The sequence below is a fragment of the Oreochromis aureus genome, linkage group 22 (assembly GCF_013358895.1).
Source record: "Oreochromis aureus strain Israel breed Guangdong linkage group 22, ZZ_aureus, whole genome shotgun sequence".
Lineage (NCBI taxonomy): Eukaryota > Metazoa > Chordata > Actinopteri > Cichliformes > Cichlidae > Oreochromis > Oreochromis aureus.
In genome coordinates this window covers 25,130,604-25,147,175 of record NC_052962.1, presented here as the reverse complement: position 1 = coordinate 25,147,175, position 16,572 = coordinate 25,130,604, and the positions used below count along the sequence as shown (strand labels likewise).

At 41.1% G+C, this 16,572-nt stretch overlaps 1 protein-coding gene across 4 annotated transcripts; it reads right to left on the bottom strand.

The window, feature by feature from the left end:
• Positions 1-9: 9 nt before the first annotated feature.
• On the bottom strand, positions 10-16,538 carry ehmt2 (euchromatic histone-lysine N-methyltransferase 2). 4 transcript variants are annotated; one of them, XM_031738097.2, is made up of 28 exons: positions 16,459-16,538; positions 14,975-15,044; positions 14,532-14,699; positions 14,165-14,421; positions 12,104-12,182; positions 11,913-11,995; positions 11,687-11,821; positions 11,515-11,586; positions 10,744-10,855; positions 9,730-9,816; positions 9,276-9,412; positions 8,444-8,587; positions 7,717-8,033; positions 7,396-7,629; positions 6,819-6,901; positions 6,393-6,499; positions 5,828-5,950; positions 5,627-5,728; positions 5,300-5,404; positions 4,815-4,987; positions 4,538-4,705; positions 3,520-3,664; positions 3,354-3,431; positions 3,117-3,232; positions 2,639-2,725; positions 2,462-2,540; positions 1,943-2,118; positions 10-763 (listed from the first exon to the last, which is right to left on the bottom strand). In XM_031738097.2, exons 1-28 carry the CDS (start codon positions 16,483-16,485, stop codon positions 583-585), a joined length of 3,645 nt encoding a protein of 1,214 aa, XP_031593957.2. In that variant the 5' UTR covers positions 16,486-16,538; the 3' UTR covers positions 10-582. The 4 variants fall into 4 exon arrangements, 3 of the variants coding, with proteins under 3 accessions (XP_031593957.2, XP_031593959.2, XP_031593958.2); XM_031738099.2 differs by having other exon boundaries at positions 4,815-4,969; XM_031738098.2 differs by having other exon boundaries at positions 9,730-9,813.
• Positions 16,539-16,572: the final 34 nt, after the last annotated feature.

Here is a 16,572-nt window from a genome sequence, read left to right as displayed (position 1 = left end):
AGCGCAGAATTCAACTCATGAGTTATTTTATTACACTACATGTGACAGTAAACAGCAGGTATAAAAAAAATAAAGAAAACAAAGCTAACATAATAATGAAAAACAACCTTACTCGGTCCAGCATGGGTAAACACCTGAACCATTACTGCTCTGTGTCAAAATGCATTGACTTGTTGGCACAAGAGGAAAAAAAAAAAGAAGGTATAAAATACATGTTTGTATACATGACTGGTACATGATGGCAGGCTGCTAACACGCAAAGTGTCAAGGCATGAGTACATTGTGATTTACAGTTAAAATACTGTGCGTAAAGAATTACAAAACCTCCATCATTTCTTTCTCCAAACTCCTACATGGTAAAAAATATTCCGGCCCAAATCCTCTACAAGATAAAGTGGCTGCTGACAGCTTCAGGAAAAGAAATTGCAGTTCAAGTAGAAAAAACACACAGCACCTTAGATATAAAACTGAATGATGAATGGAGATATACCCCCGCTATGATGTATTTCCATTACTAGTGTGCGCAACAGAAGGGGTTAATCCAAAGGCCCCATGGTTAAGTGTCTTTTTTTTTGTTTTTGTTTAAGAGTTCCCTAGCATGGTCAGCCCACAGTCAGCTCCTGATTCTGGGCCGGCCTCCAGCCGAGCTAGCCGGCTCTGCTCCAGGGCGATGGCTTCGGCTGAATGTTTGCATTTCTCTGAGCCGCACTGACAGGTGAAATATTTGCTCTTAATGTCCCAAAACCGATCTCCGTAGTCAAACCTAAGGACCAATCAGAAGACATTAGAATAGATTTCCAGATAACAGAAAGAAAAGAGGGCTCAACTAAGCAGGAAATAAATTACACACAGTTGTGTTCAATTTAGTTCACATTCACTTTTCATGGGCAAGTGTATGGTTATGGTAATTTAAGGATTTCTTTTCATAATGGAAAAACAGTGAAGCTGGAGGACGAACGCTAACTTTTTTCCATTCGATAAAAGTTAACGCGAGGGTTTCCGATGGTTAAGGGACAAATGCAACTGGCAGGAAGCTGTAAACGGACCAAACTTCAGTCAGGAGATGAACTGAGATAATCCATCCACAATACGTGGTTAGTCATTAAAATACTGCTGCATGGGCTGGGCTGTAGTTACATCATAAAGTTTTAAAAACTGAGCTTTAAAATGATTAGTGTAATAAAAACCGAGGGAGGCCGACGGCGATCACTGACTGTTTTCAGGGGCTTGTTCAGATTAAATGGAACAAGTGCAAAGCATTAAAACGTATTAAAAACACAACAGCTTTAATAAACAGAGTAGTTTGGACCCGGAAGCTCATATGTGATGTGAATATGTGATGACATAGCTCATATGTCATCACTTAAAGCAGTTTCTAGTTCATGGCAGGCTTAAGCCTTGGTGGTTCCTGGGTTATTCCAAGCATCCTAAGAATTTTTTCTCACCTGAGGGTGACAGAGAGATCCACTGTACTTACATACAGCACAGTTGTTTGAAAAGATGATCTTGTAACCTGCAGTTGTTTAGGAATGGCTATGACAGCCATTCCCTGCTCATGTAAATCTACAATTCTTCTTCTCAGATTATCACTGAGTTCCTTTGACTTTCCCAGCACTCTGGGACCTACACCCACCTAAAATCACTCATGATCACTTACGAGAAGTTAATAAGCCTAGGCGTGTCAAATTTGAAAGACAGTAGAACTTTCAGCACCACTTATTAAAAGATTTATGTGAGTGTATGAATATACTTCTGATACTCCGTGGATTAGAAAAAAATAAACCTGTGCACCCAATTCTTGTTTTTCAAAGTTATTAAACATGTATGCTGTACAATCAGCCATCAAAAGCCCCAAATTACCATCACATTCACGCCCATGATGAGTGCATGTAAACTCCTGACCACAACTTTAAGGTCCAAGCAGGCACTTATGACTTCTTACCCCAGCTCCTGCCCACTGAGGATGTCTCTGGAGCTAAAGAAGGCGATGCGAGGGAATCGCAGGTCCTGATGGAGCATGAACACCCGTACTGGGATGAGGTTTGGGTCACACAGGTGGTTAATGAAGCGGCTGATGTTGCCATAATACCGGGCATCGATGCAATACACCTCCCCATCCTATACAGAAAAAAAAGACCGTTAAGACAGTTGAGGAAATCATAGCAGACATTTATTTCTGCTATGGGCATATTTATTCATATTAAATTAGTAAATAAAATTTAAAATACTGCAGAAACAACACAATCATCAATTCAAAGTACCACGATAAAAGTATCTTCATACTTTTAGAATCAGTGTCAACACAAGAAAGGGGGTTAAACCCTAACCCTGGAAACACAAGATTAAGACTTGGTCAATTATTTACTTCATTAGTTTTTGATTAATAATTATACAGTTAATAAGCTGTGTACCGCCTCTTTCCGTTTTCCCCAAATGACGTCCACAATTTAAGAAGGTTCACCTTGTTGTCCAGGTCAAACAGGTAGGAGTCGTCCTCTCTAACATCTGCTTCTGCATCCGAGATCAGCTCTCCAACATATCTGTGCAGAAACAGGAAAGTAAGCTCCATTTTTTTAACCTCTAGCTTTTCACATAAAAGCAGCCTAGTGTGTGCCAGCAGAGGGTTTTTTTCTCTTACTCGCAGATGAAGCTTCCCTGTGGAATGTCCTGCAGAGCTCGAACTCCCCAGCCCATTTTCTCTGTCCTGTACAGCTGCAAACGAACTCTGAGGAGGAAAGAGGAAAAAATAGGGTTAAGAGTGAAGTATCAAGCAGACACTCATCAACCGGGGGGGAAAAAAAAGCCAGTGATGGCTATTTGCAACACATGGCTGCCTCTGCACTGTTAATCATCTGTGACTGACTCAGCTGCAGAGTGATTAATAATTATTGCTTTACCATTGCTGCCCTCAGCAAGATGTAGAAAGATGGTCAGCAGGTTGTTGTTTACTGCACAAGAGAAGAAGCATTTTTCCCCCCAACCAAAACTTTAGCAGTTGATTTTATTTGTTAGAAATCTTTCCAGATGATATGAGGTTAAGATTATTCGCTGTCGGTTTGTAGTCTGACGTGTAATCTGACTGTGATTTATGCATTTGTTTAACTGCTGATACTCACTTGATCCCTGCCTGGACCACCCTGTTCTTGCACGTTCGATAGCAAGAGCAAGCCATGTTGCATTCGAAAATTAGTGGAGGCTCTATTTTGTTGAACTCCTGAAGCAGCCGTTGATCCTTATAACAGCAAAAGAGGTGAAAAAAATGATAGAATAAGAATAACTCAACCAGTTTAACTTGATATGAAATCCGCTGCTAATGATTATGTCGGTATTTTTTTCCCCAGACAGTTTGTTACCTTGTCATACCAGCAGCGGATGCTGAGCTGTCCACAGAGGCAGTTGCTAGACGAGCAGTCGTCAGTGCAGCTACAGTGCTGAAGGGGGAGAAAAAAAAACGAGGAAAAATGAAGAATACATTTTTCAAAATAAAAGTTCTGTTGTGTGGAGACACAATGAAGTTACCTGTAAGTGTGTGATATTACGGTCTATGTTCATTGCTGAAGTTTCACAGTTTTCTGAAACGTATTTGTAATCCGATGGACAGCCTTCATCATCCACCGCATTCACGCAGGGGATTGGTACGTTTTCGTAGCCCTGTGCGATGTCACTGACACACAAAGCACAAAGCTTAATCTGCATGTTTCCCCACTGATCAACCATGGGAATTCCTCTTGACTTAATTATAAATCACATCATCTAGCATACACGATGCACTCATGGCTCTTGATACCAAAAATAAAAGGGTTTTGGGGCGTGAGCGTGGAATCGAGCAGCCAGGTAAATGGTGGGTGTGCCCAGCATACACTTAAGTACACACTGTGATAGGTTTCAACTTACGCAGCTTAAGGTATTAACCCTTTAACCCTGGTCACTACAATGGACAGCTATTCAACGGCTGTTTTCTTGTATTTGTGTCAGTGTTGATGGTGTACTTGCACATAAACCACAACACTGGACACTGATGTGTCAGTTGATACCCTGCCACCCACTGGTCAGCCAGTGGACGTGTGTAAGTGGACATGTAAAAAACTATTTGAAAAGTACATGTTTAAAAAAAATGAAGTTCAAAAATCTTTTTTACATGCCTAAAGAGGAATAAAACTACTTAAGAAAAAATCTTGATTGAGTTTGTCATAATTCATGCATGAAAAGGTTAAATAGAGTCCAATTCTCAAAGTCTCATCTATTAAAAATATATTGCAACATACAGAACCAATGTGACAACATACCTCATTATGCAATCTGAGTCATGTATTTTTATTTAGGGGCAGACTTAAGGAGGGATTTTTTTTTCATGATTCTGTTTAAAATTTTAGAAAACCAAATACAAGCGGACCTTTTATCGCTGTATTTGGGGTTCCACTTCTTTTCAGTACCAAATACTTGCTCTTACATCCATCTTGGCAAGAAATTGTATCCTTGAATTTGCACTGCTGATTATTTTCATGTAAACAACACATTATCGTGCCAAAACACCTACCTGCAGATGATTCTTTCCGTCCGAAGCATGCGATTGGTTATTCCCCTTCGCAGTTTCCTGTTGATTTGGAGTGACACCCACACCGGCGTGTCAACCCGCGCCAAGGTAAGAGGTGTGTCTCCCTCCCTGTTCATGATGTCTATATCTGCACCTCTGGACAGGAACAACCTGCACAAAGAAAACAGAGAAAACAAGTTCATGTCCAGAAAACTGTAGCAAAATGTCTTCAACTTCCTTAAACGTGTGGATGGATAAAAGCAGATGTATATAAACTCACGTAACACATTCCAAGTAGCCCTCTCTGGCAGCGATGTGGAGTGGTGTGTCTCCGTGTACGTTAACAGAGGAGAGGGAGCAGCCGGCGTTCAACACCAGCTCTGCTATATCCACATTTCCTGCATATGCCGCCCAGTGGAGACACACATTCAGCTCCTGATGGGAAAGACGCGACTGTTTAAAGTAAAAACCTGAAATATGTTCATACAACAGCATCCATGTGGTCTCTCACACCAATGAGCTAGGAAATTGTTTAACCACTTCATAATGCTTAAACATGTTTCCATTATCTAAGCTGTGGATGCACTCCTCCCTCCAAAGTCCTAATCTGAATTTAGGAAAATCCAATAACATTTAATATGGCTTAAAAGTGAGGGTAATGTCAAAAATTTGCATTCTTGCTAAAGCCCAGCAGGGAGCGACTCCACCTGCTTGCACAAAGAAGTTGTATCGTGCACTTTTGCAGAGTTTATGGTAGAAATCTACCTTATCATTGATGGTGACGTCAGCTCCTCTGTTCAGCAGCGCTTTGATCACATCGACGTGTTTGTGCTCTGCAGCCCAGATGATCGGCGTCCAGCCCCCGCTGTCCTGAAACAAGCCCACAGGAAGAGTCGGGAGTGGACGACAGAGCGGATCATATGCCATGTAGAAGGTTGGTGGTTCAATCTCTGGCTATTTTACAAAGTCTAATCAAATCAATTCCTTGTCAGGAAAAGGCTGAAATTTTCATTGAATAGGGAGAAAGTAAGTGATGGCAGACAAAAATGCTATCTTTCTCCTTTAAAATAGACATCCAGGATCTTGCTTTACCTGTGCATTCACATCAACCTGCCCAGTCTCCAGAAGCATGTTGACGATCTCAAGGTTTCCTAGCTTGGCGGCATGGTGGAGGCCAGTATATCCATCCTCCTCCTGATGAACAATGATATAAAAAAATTAATTTATTTATTTTTAAAAAATCCATATCGAGCAAACCTCTTATGGTTCAGTTATTTTTTTGGAGACACTTACAATGTGATAGACACAGGCGCCGTTCTGGACCAGGTAGCGAGCCACCTCAACGTGATTGTTGATGATAGCCTCCAACAGAGGAGTCCTCAGGTCCTTGTCCTGGGCATCGACTTGAGCACCAGCCTGTCGGTGTGGAATCAAGTGTAATATTTAAATGAAATACTTTAATTTCGGCACATCCTAAATGCAATGATGTGTGCCCACTTGCATTTTTAAATGGTTAATTGTTTGTGAAAATGCAGAGCTGAAAGGATCAGATGGAAACAGCATCATAAAATAAAAAAGGCTGTTCAATGCAAGAGTTATCTTTATGTTCTGGGCCATTAATCAGAAAAAGCAACCATCTCTATGACTCATCTGGGATTCTTAAAAAGCATGCCAGATTTTTCTTTCCATTACTAAACTATTAAAAGATTAAATTGAATAAAGATAAAGCCAAAAAATGGCAAACTAATTTTGAAATTTCAAAAGTAAGCTCTATTTGCAGCCTCATAGAAAACGAGTAAACTCACATCCACAGATGAAAGAAGCAAAGACAAGTTTAACCAGGCGATTCATTTCCCACCTGTATCAGCATGTAGCAGACTTCCAGCAGACCTCTCTGAGCTGCAGCGTGAAGAGCGGAGCGCCTGTTCTGAGAGTCCGGCTGGTACGTTGGATCGATACCTTCCACTGGGACACACACACACACACACACTTTTAATAGATAATTAGTGGTCACATGTTTGCTTTCTTTTCACTCTGAAGATTTCAGGGCAACAGTTTACATGTGATGTGATGTAGTAACAGCCCTTCTGTGCCTGTTTATTTTCTTTAGTGTGTTCATATGTAACATTTTCTTTGATTGTGGAATTTAAACTGATTGTAAGCTGAATATATAATGAACTCTATCATGATGAATACCTATTAAAAGAACAGGCAACAACCATTTTTGTCAAAGTATACAAGTCGAAAAGAGCACAGTGGAAGTGCTGCAGTTTTCGCCACTCACTGAGCATGAGCAGGACTCTCTGCACCTCTCCTTGCTTGGCGGCAGGGTAGAGCTGACGAGGGTGGAACCTCAGTTTCTTCCTCCTGGCGAATCAAAAGCAGTAATTTACCAATTTGGCCTCAAAACAACCAGCGATTTAGTTTTTCAGAGAAAGCCATTTGTAATTAGCCACTTTCTTGGAAGATTTTGAGCAAACAGCGATGGTAGATGTTTATGCCTGCATTTACAGCAATGTGTCATTTTTCTGTGCAAGTTTAAAGCAGTTTTCACACACACTACAGCCCTGAACACTGATGTGTGAACAGAGTGGTGCATTTATCGTTAGCAAATACAACATTTGAGTTTGCACCTCTGTGGAATAAAGCCCAACCCCAAGTTCACATGTGAAAACAGATTAAGAGATTTCAGAAGATGACAGGGATGCTCTGCTTGGGGAAAAATATAAAAAGAGAGCTCTGTGTACATTTTAAGGAAACAAATGAGGCTTAAAAGCTGAAACTAAACCTGTTTCAGCCTGGTATTCAGCTCTTTAACCAGATGGAGCTGAAAATAATTCAACTTAAATCAAGTCTCCAACCTCTCTGTGTCCTGTGTGAGAATGGCTTTCTGCAGCGCCGCCCTACTGGGCCCAGGTGGAAGTGCGCTTGGGCTGACTGGCTTCCCATTTGGCATGCAGAGCGAAGGTCCTACGCTGTCCACGCCCTCCTCTGCGGGGGGGACGGTGGTTGCAGTCGCAGCTGAGGCTACAGGTTGAGGAGGCTGCTGCTGCTCTACTGCAGGTGTTACCAAGCCGTGACTACGCATACGAGCACTGAAGAGACAGAAAAGAATGGAAGCACAAAAAGAAAAAAACCCCCACATTTTAAATTCTGACATTTCCCATGTCATTTAGCCTTACCTGACAGGTCTTTCGGGCATCTTCCCATCCTTCATCCCACCTGTGGAGGCTGTGAGAGAGGGTCCCGTGGGGACAGATGGTGGCAGAGACGGTGTGGTGGTGGAGGAAGCCGACATGGTGACGACCGTAGTTGCGGAGGCCGTGCTGAACGAGGGGATAGTGACCTCCTGCGCCTCGGAGGCATCTTCGCCACAATGGGGACAGAAAAGCATGCCTCCGCCATTTGCTCTGCTGCGCCCGCCACCCAGCACCGTCACACACCCCCGGTGGAAACGGTGAGCTATGCGCTGGTCCGGGCAGCACTCTAGAAATGTGCCCTGAAAGAGGAGCATAAAGCAGAAGAATAAAACCAGATATATGAAAAAAAAAAAAAAGATTTAATGGATGAAGAAAGATATCAAATAGGTTAAACAAGTCTACTGCACAGAATATAGTGAGGCAGATAAAGAAAAGCATAAACAAGAAGAGAGAAGGGAGAAAAAGAGGACAAAGACCATCATCAGAGAGGATATACAGGAGAACTGAGAAGGAGAAATAAGAACTAAGGAAATATCTAAAGTCTAAAGTTCTGTAAACAACTTGCTTTGGTTTCAGTTCACGTGTAAAACTCTACAGGAACAAACTTAAACCACATTCTCGCAGGTTGTTGTGTAAGAAGATACCAAAACCACATTCAACAGACACTCTAGAGTCTTCAAATATGAAAGCAGGTGGTTTTAACACTTACCGCTATACAGAAATATCCACAGCCAGGACAGCAGTGGTGTTTAACCATGTGTGAGCGATGGACATCACAAAGCACCATCAGGGGAACCCGACTGGACGGCCTCATGGTCTCCCCCTTAATAGTCCGACTGGTGCAAGCTCGCAGCTGACAAACACAACAGGAGAGAAAAAATGAACTTAAATGAACTCCAGGATTTCTGAAACCTTTACTGAGTTAGATTAAATATTTTTAAGATGTTATTGCCATAAAAAAATGACATCTACTGCATTTTACAGAGTTTTACAGGCAGAGAAAGAGAGAGAAAAAACTGTATGAACAATTATTAGGTCATATTTTTGTTTGCACTTCCCAGCTGTATAATAATAATAATAACTGCTAAAGAGAAAGTAATGTCTGAGCTGGATCCAGATGAAAGGCATATATTTGATCCTCCAAATTTTCCCCACATCAAAGTTACCCTTGATCTTAAATCCAGCTTTCATCGGCTTTTCTTTTACCCCTACACACATAACGCGTGCATTTTCAGCATTGTCCTTGTACACAGCTCTATTGATTTATATCTCGCACTGCTATCATAGTGTACATAGGTTTGAGTTTTATACATTCCCTGAAATGCTCAGATTTTTTCTTAATTCTTGTTTATACTAAGGTGAGAGAGAAAGAGCTGTTTGATTCTCCTGAATGCATCTGTACATGTAGTAAACTGAGAATTAATCTTCCAATTTTGAATACTTTACCTCACACAGAGCTAAAAATCAATTAATACTGTATGTTATAAAACGAAAAGTAACCACCTGCAGGGTAAACACAGAGAGCAAACACAGGGACAAACCTCTCCATCAATGCTCTCAGTGGCCATGCATTGTCTGCTGACGCGGTGGCTGGTGCTATCCACCCGAGGAGCCTCCATCCTGCAGCTGCACAGGGGGAGCTCTTCCAGCCGCTCCGTGTCTCCTGCATCGCTTCCATCTGCAAAAGTGGAGGGGCAGGGTTTGACTTGTGATTTAACAGTTAACATTAAAGTCATCTAAACCTCAACTGTTACAGAAGACAATACTTAGGTTTGAAAAATATAATTGGGCGATTTTGGTGTTATTCAATATAAAACTTTTTTTTTTTTTTTTTTTTTTTAAGTAAATGAATTCCACCCTGTTAACTAACTGTTCTACTGCTCTAATTGAACTGCTCAGTACAACCAAAGCAGTAGATTGCATCACTAAAGGTAAACACCACTTTATTGCCACGGTATAATATACTTTAGAGCAACATATCCATCTTACACCTACCAGGATGAGGAGAAAGTGTCAGACTGTCAGCAGCAGCAATGTCCAGAGCACCCAAGGGAACCTCTGTGTACTCTGCAGACCTTCCTGCTGAGGGCAAACCAAACAAAAAAAAACTGTAAGCACTAAAAGGAACTGGAACGTGATATTCTTCACTCATGCTACACAGCTTTTAATGCTTTACAACACTGAAATTTTAAAAGCCACTTAGGCCTTTTCTCACAGATCTATGCATTATCTGACAGCTGTCTTAGATAATTTCTATGATCTTTTTAACTTTTCCCTTAATGCCAATGTGTCACAAATATGCAACACAAAATGTTTCTCTGGCTTCTTGCTTCATGTTCTTCATGCTTCATTTCCACTAACTGACAGGTTGGTGGTTTGTGTCACAACTTTTTCAGTATGCAAATGTCCTTGGGCAAGATACTGACTCTAAATCCTTCCACATGCATGCATCGATGTGTATTATAAAGCAGCGGTCCCCAACCTTTTTTGCGCCACGGACCGGTTTATGCCCGACAATATTTTCACGGACTGGCAATGAGGTGTCGCGGATGAATACAACAAAATAAAACTAGTGCCGGTACCGAAAAAAAGAAGATTTATTCATAACACACGTGAAAAGACCCAGGAAAACCGAGTTAACGATAAAAACGATAACAAAATAACGTTGAAAACCGATAAAAACCCTGAAAACCATACATTTCACACCTGAGCCTCAACTCTCGCGGCCCGGTACCAAACGACTCACGGACCGGTACCGGTCCGAGGCCCGGGGGTTGGGGACCGCTGTTATAAAGGACTGAAGACCTCTATGCATATAAAAGTGATGTATGAATGTGTGCGGTGCATTGTTTTTAATTGTGAATAATTTGCTTTTTTTAAGAGCCTGGATTTTTCAAAATTTTCTGTAAAAAAAAAATAATTCTTTTTGCAAGGAATGTGTTTCAGGTTACCAATCTCTTTGACAGATGAGTGTGGTTCAGAAAGTAGGAAGTAGATGACATCACTCACCTCCCTCCGTCTCCACGACGTCAGCCGCGTTTCTCTCTTTGTCCTGATCGGACAGTGGCCACGAAGACTCCTCGCTCTCTCTGACCACTCTCTGTGTTTTAGACTCTGAACTCTGCAAATAAAAAATAAATAAAAAATAAACATCTGAATATAAAAATATAACATTTGTGAAATAGTGAGGTTTTTAAGTAGTGGCTGATTATTTTAAAAGTCCAACCAAAGTTTGAATTTTTGAGGTTGTTAAAGTTTCAAGCTAAAAGACTCCAGTTTATACGAAGAGCAGCCAATCAGAAGAAAGCTAACTTAAAGGGAGCTAAAACACCTTGCTGGTAGATATAATGAAGAGCTGCATCCATGAATTCTCTTATAGTGTGCAAAATGACTTTTATAGAGTCCAAGAACAAATATATGGGATTGAAAATAAGCACAAAACATCTACCTTAAAAGTACAAATTCCTCGGTTTACTGACAAGACAGCAACTTTAAACTTGAAGTAGTGTCTTAGTCTAATGACACATAATGAGTGTGTCAGCATCTTCGTGGTCCAACTCCTTAATAATGATCCCACTGCAACTTACTGATGGCTTATTTGAGCTAAAGACATTTGTCACGACATGTAGATAACCCTGCATATCTAGAGTACATGCATGGCCATGCTGGCTAGAGTCACGTGCACAGGTGTAAACAGAGTAATAAAACAGGAAGTTAATAGAAAAATGAGGAAAGAAGTATTTAACAAGAAAGCAAATATCAAGCCAATAAGCTACTCACGTGATCTGAAGTGTTTACTGGCCTCTCTGTGTCTTTAGCTTGCTGTCTTGTTTCTCCTTCACCATCTTCAAACTGTAAAGCACAAAAAAAGCTTAGTTTACTTTAGCTTAAAGTTCAGGTGATAAACACACTGTAGCAGTGTAATGTGGGTTTACATTTGATGGCTTCAAACCTTTTCAGAATCTCGCCTGGACGGACTAGAAACCTGAATTCTCTCGCCTACTTCTTCCTCGGACTTCCCCACAGAGCTGATGCTCTTTCCGGGTGCAGTTTCAGACTCTGCTTTTTTATGGAATGACCTTCCTTCCTGAAAGTAGGATGAGAGACAGATATAAAAGGGACCACAAACAACTGTTATTAAAACATCTGCAAAAAAAAACCCAAAACAAGTGTCTCACCTCATTATGAGCGTTATCGGAAACATTTTCAGATCTCTCAGGTGTGCCGTCTGATAAAGAATCCAGCTTCCTCCTCTTTGCAACTTTAGAGGCAAAACAACATGATGCAAACCATGATAAGGCTTAGTTTTAAAGTAAAGCAGTAGTTAATGCTCATTTAACTCTTTTACTGTGAGTTTAGACCTACTGACCAGGTTCAGAGTGAGAAGAAAGACTGGCTGAAGATCCTGAAGGAGTCACAGATGCAACAGGTGTCTCAATTTGACTGATCTGAGGAACAAAATTAGTCAAGCGTGTTTGTGGGTATACAGGGAGTGCAGAATTATTAGGCAAGTTGTATTTTTGAGGAATAATTTTATTATTGAACAACAACCATGTTCTCAATGAACCCAAAAACACATTAATATCAAAGCTGAATGTTTTGGAAGTAGTTTTAGTTTTAGCTATTTTAGGGGATATCTGTGTGTGCAGGTGACTATTACTGTGCATAATTATTAGGCAACTTAACAAAAACAAATATATACCCATTTCAATTATTTATTTTTACCAGTGAAACCAATATAACATCTCCACATTCACAAATATACATTTCTGACATTCAAAAACAAAACAAAACAAAAACAAATCAGCAACCAATATAGCCACCTTTCTTTGCGAGGACACTCAAAAGCCTGCCATCCATGGATTCTGTCAGTGTTTTGATCTGTTCACCATCAACATTGCGTGCAGCAGCAACCACAGCCTCCCAGACACTGTTCAGAGAGGTGTACTGTTTTCCCTCCTTGTAAATCTCACAGTTGATGATGGACCACAGGTTCTCAATGGGGTTCAGATCAGGTGAACAAGGAGGCCATGTCATTAGTTTTTCTTCTTTTATACCCTTTCTTGCCAGCCACGCTGTGGAGTACTTGGACGCGTGTGATGGAGCATTGTCCTGCATGAAAATCATGTTTTCTTGAAGGATGCAGACTTCTTCCTGTACCACTGCTTGAAGAAGGTGTCTTCCAGAAACTGGCAGTAGGACTGGGAGTTGAGCTTGACTCCATCCTCAACCCGAAAAAGGCCCCACAAGCTCATCTTTGATGATACCAGCCCAAACCAGTACTCCACCTCCACCTTGCTGGCGTCTGAGTCGGACTGGAGCTCTCTGCCCTTTACCAATCCAGCCACGGGCCCATCCATCTGGCCCATCAAGACTCACTCTCATTTCATCAGTCCATAAAACCTTAGAAAAATCAGTCTTGAGATATTTCTTGGCCCAGTCTTGACGTTTCAGCTTGTGTGTCTTGTTCAGTGGTGGTGCGTCTTTCAGCCTTTCTTACCTTGGCCATGTCTCTGAGTATTGCACACCTTGTGCTTTTGGGCACTCAGTGATGTTGCAGCTCTGAAATATGGCCAAACTGGTGGCAAGTGGCATCTTGGCAGCTGCACGCTTGACTTTTCTCAGTTCATGGGCAGTTATTTTGCGCTTTGGTTTGTCCACACGCTTCTTGCGACCCTGTTGACTATTTTGAATGAAACGCTTGATTGTTCGATGATCACGCTTCAGAAGCTTTGCAATTTTAAGACTGCTGCATCCCTCTGCAAGATATCTCACTATTTTTGACTTTTCTGAGCCTGTCAAGTCCTTCTTTTGACCCATTTTGCCAAAGGAAAGGAAGTTGCCTAATAATTATGCACACCTGATATAGGGTGTTGATGTCATTAGACCACACCCCTTCTCATTACAGAGATGCACATCACCTAATATGCTTAATTGGTAGTAGGCTTTCGAGCCTATACAGCTTGGAGTAAGACAACATGCATGAAGAGGATGATGTGGACAAAATACTCATTTGCCTAATAATTCTGCACTCCCTGTATTAATGTCATTTTAAATGCAATTTAAGACCAAACTTGTGATGGAAGCAGAAACCGAAAGAACAAGTATCCTTTTGATCCTTTCCAAGTTTAGGAACACTGTCCAGATATGCCTATCAATCTGGAAAGGAACAAAAATATAATTGTTTTCCTAAATGATATCCAATTTCCCAAAGTTTTAAACCCTGTTCGACACACAGCAGGGATTTCTCCACAGGCATTTAAATTCTTGACAGCTTTAGGTCATTTTGAAAGGTTTAAAGCCATTTTTAAAACACAATAATTTAAAATAAGCACCTTTAACAACTGGTAGAAATCTAGATAATAAATCATGAAAACCCATATATTTACCAAATATGATTGATACCAAACAGGAGTAGCTCCTCTCTCACCTGCCCTGGTGGAGGCCTGTTCATCGTCTTTCGCGCCCGATGGATCTTGGGTGGTGCAGGGGAGACAGATGGAGAAGAAGCAGCTGTTGTAGAGGAAGAAGAGGAGGATGATGGAGGACCAGGCGGAAGGACAGATTTACTGCTACCAGGCCCTGAAACGCTCATCTTTGCTCGGACAGGAGACAATGTCGAAGATGTGGAGGGAGACGACGACAATGACGAAGAGGTCATCGAAAGAAGGGAATTTGCTGTGTGACCTGACAAATTAAAGCAAAAGGGATTATCTCCTCAGTTTGTAAACTAAGTCTGATTAAATCAACGAAATCAACTCAGAATTTCGACAGCAGCTAATGCAATCTGAGCTCACCTGCAGCAGCAGGTTTGTTCTGGGGGGAGGCGGCAGGGGACCATTGTTCTCCTTCCTCTCTGACTGTGGAAGCATCCTTCTCGGGCTGCTGGGACGACAACAGTGATGACATAACACCCATGGGCTCCGTCTTGGTGGCAGCAGCAGATGAGGTGGAGGCTGCATTATCTGAGGAATATCCGGAGTGCAAGAATTTTAAAGTTTATCAAGGAGAAATAATTTCTTGGGCATAATGCTACAATCTGCCGCTTGATGGTAGTGCAATGATGTGCAGCATGTCATAAAGCTCAAAACATCTCAGTCTGATTTCTTTAATATGACAATTCACTGTACTCATATGAGATCAAATGGCATTCACAGGTCATTTAATTGCAAACCAATGCAATGTCTTTCAATATATTTCAAATATTAACATTATCTGCATAAACCAGCTGGTGAATTACCTTCCTTTGTTTGACTTGACCCAGCTAATGACTCCTCTGATGTTTTTGACTCGTCATTTTCATGGTGCTCCTGGTGGACAAAACAAGAAACAAGTGAAATGAGTAAAACTGATAACAGAACAGGCTCTTATTTCAATGATTTAATGAAATGATTGCAGTTCAACCAATCATTGGTAGAATAAATACACAAAGAAATTATATTGTATATTTGCATGCATGCAAAATATACAGTTGCTTGAAAAAGTATTGGCTCCCTTCCTTTATTTTTGTATGTCTGTCACACTTAAACGTTTCAGATCAAACAAATTTAATAATAAGACAAAGATAACACGAGCAAACACAAAATGCAGTTTCTAAATGAAGCTGTTTGTTATTAAGGGAAAAAAAAAATCAAAACCCAAATGGCCCTGTGTGAAAAAGGTATTGGCCCCTAAACCTAATAACTCCTTGTAGCGCTGTGGAGGAATTTTAGCCCACTCATCTTTGCAGAATTGTTGTAATTCAGCCACAATGGAGGGTTTTCGAGCATGAACCGCCTTTTTAATGTCTTGCCACAGCAGCTCAATTGGATTCAGCTACAGGACTTTGACAACCTTTTTCACACCAGTGTACATGTAAAAGCATGCACTCTAGAGGTCTAAATGTGGATCCACTACACTCATTGTATCTCTGGCCTGGTAATATTTTTGGGCCTAGCAAGTTCTCTTGATAGAAACGCTTCCTACTGACAAATAACACAGGACCTCAACCAGGGGCAGCAGGACAAGGATATGAGGATACTGTGAGCATCATTCTCAAAAGTGTTGTGTCTGTTCATTTGACAGTACAATCAAAACTGTCACTAATGTCATTCTAAAGTTATTTTAGGTAAAAAAATAAAACCCACTACATTCGGCCTTCACATCTCCAAAATAAACCCGTCGGCCAATAGGTGAAAATTTCTTTCATGTTACATCAACTGCCGCCATGAGTCAGTAATTCCATTCATGCTTTTTACACGACCCAAGAAAAACCCCTTACTCCAACAGTATACCAAATAGAAACGTGAATTTAAAACGGGATTTTAAACTCCAACTGCTTAAAATCCTAATTTCTTTTGCTGTGAATTTCTCGTTGGTGCAGCATTTACTTAAAAAAAAAAGCTCCTAACTAGCAACTACGAATAAAAACATATCCTAAAAAACAGATCGAGGTGCGATACTTGCTATACAGAGGATTGCTACAAAGGTTACTGGTCAACAAATACAAAACAGCAGCAAAACATCATCTGGATAAGAGTAACCCTGCAGGTAACACAAAACTGTTACAGGCTAACACTGCTAGCAGTGCAGCCTAGGTTACAATAAAAAAAGCTATTATAATCGACATGCAAAGTCAAGAGGAGCTTGGCAGTATGCAGTATCGGTAAACTGGGGAGTTTAAAGGTAGACGAATAGACGTAAATTCCTTTAGCATGCAGTTTTCAGCTGCAGTACGTTAGCTACCTTTGTCGTTGTCTCAGATGCCGACATGTTTCCCAGTGACCGTCAACGTATGTGAGCGTGCTGCGTCACGGCCGGAACCCCGCCCCTTCGATGGATGGTGGGAGGGGGGTGGTG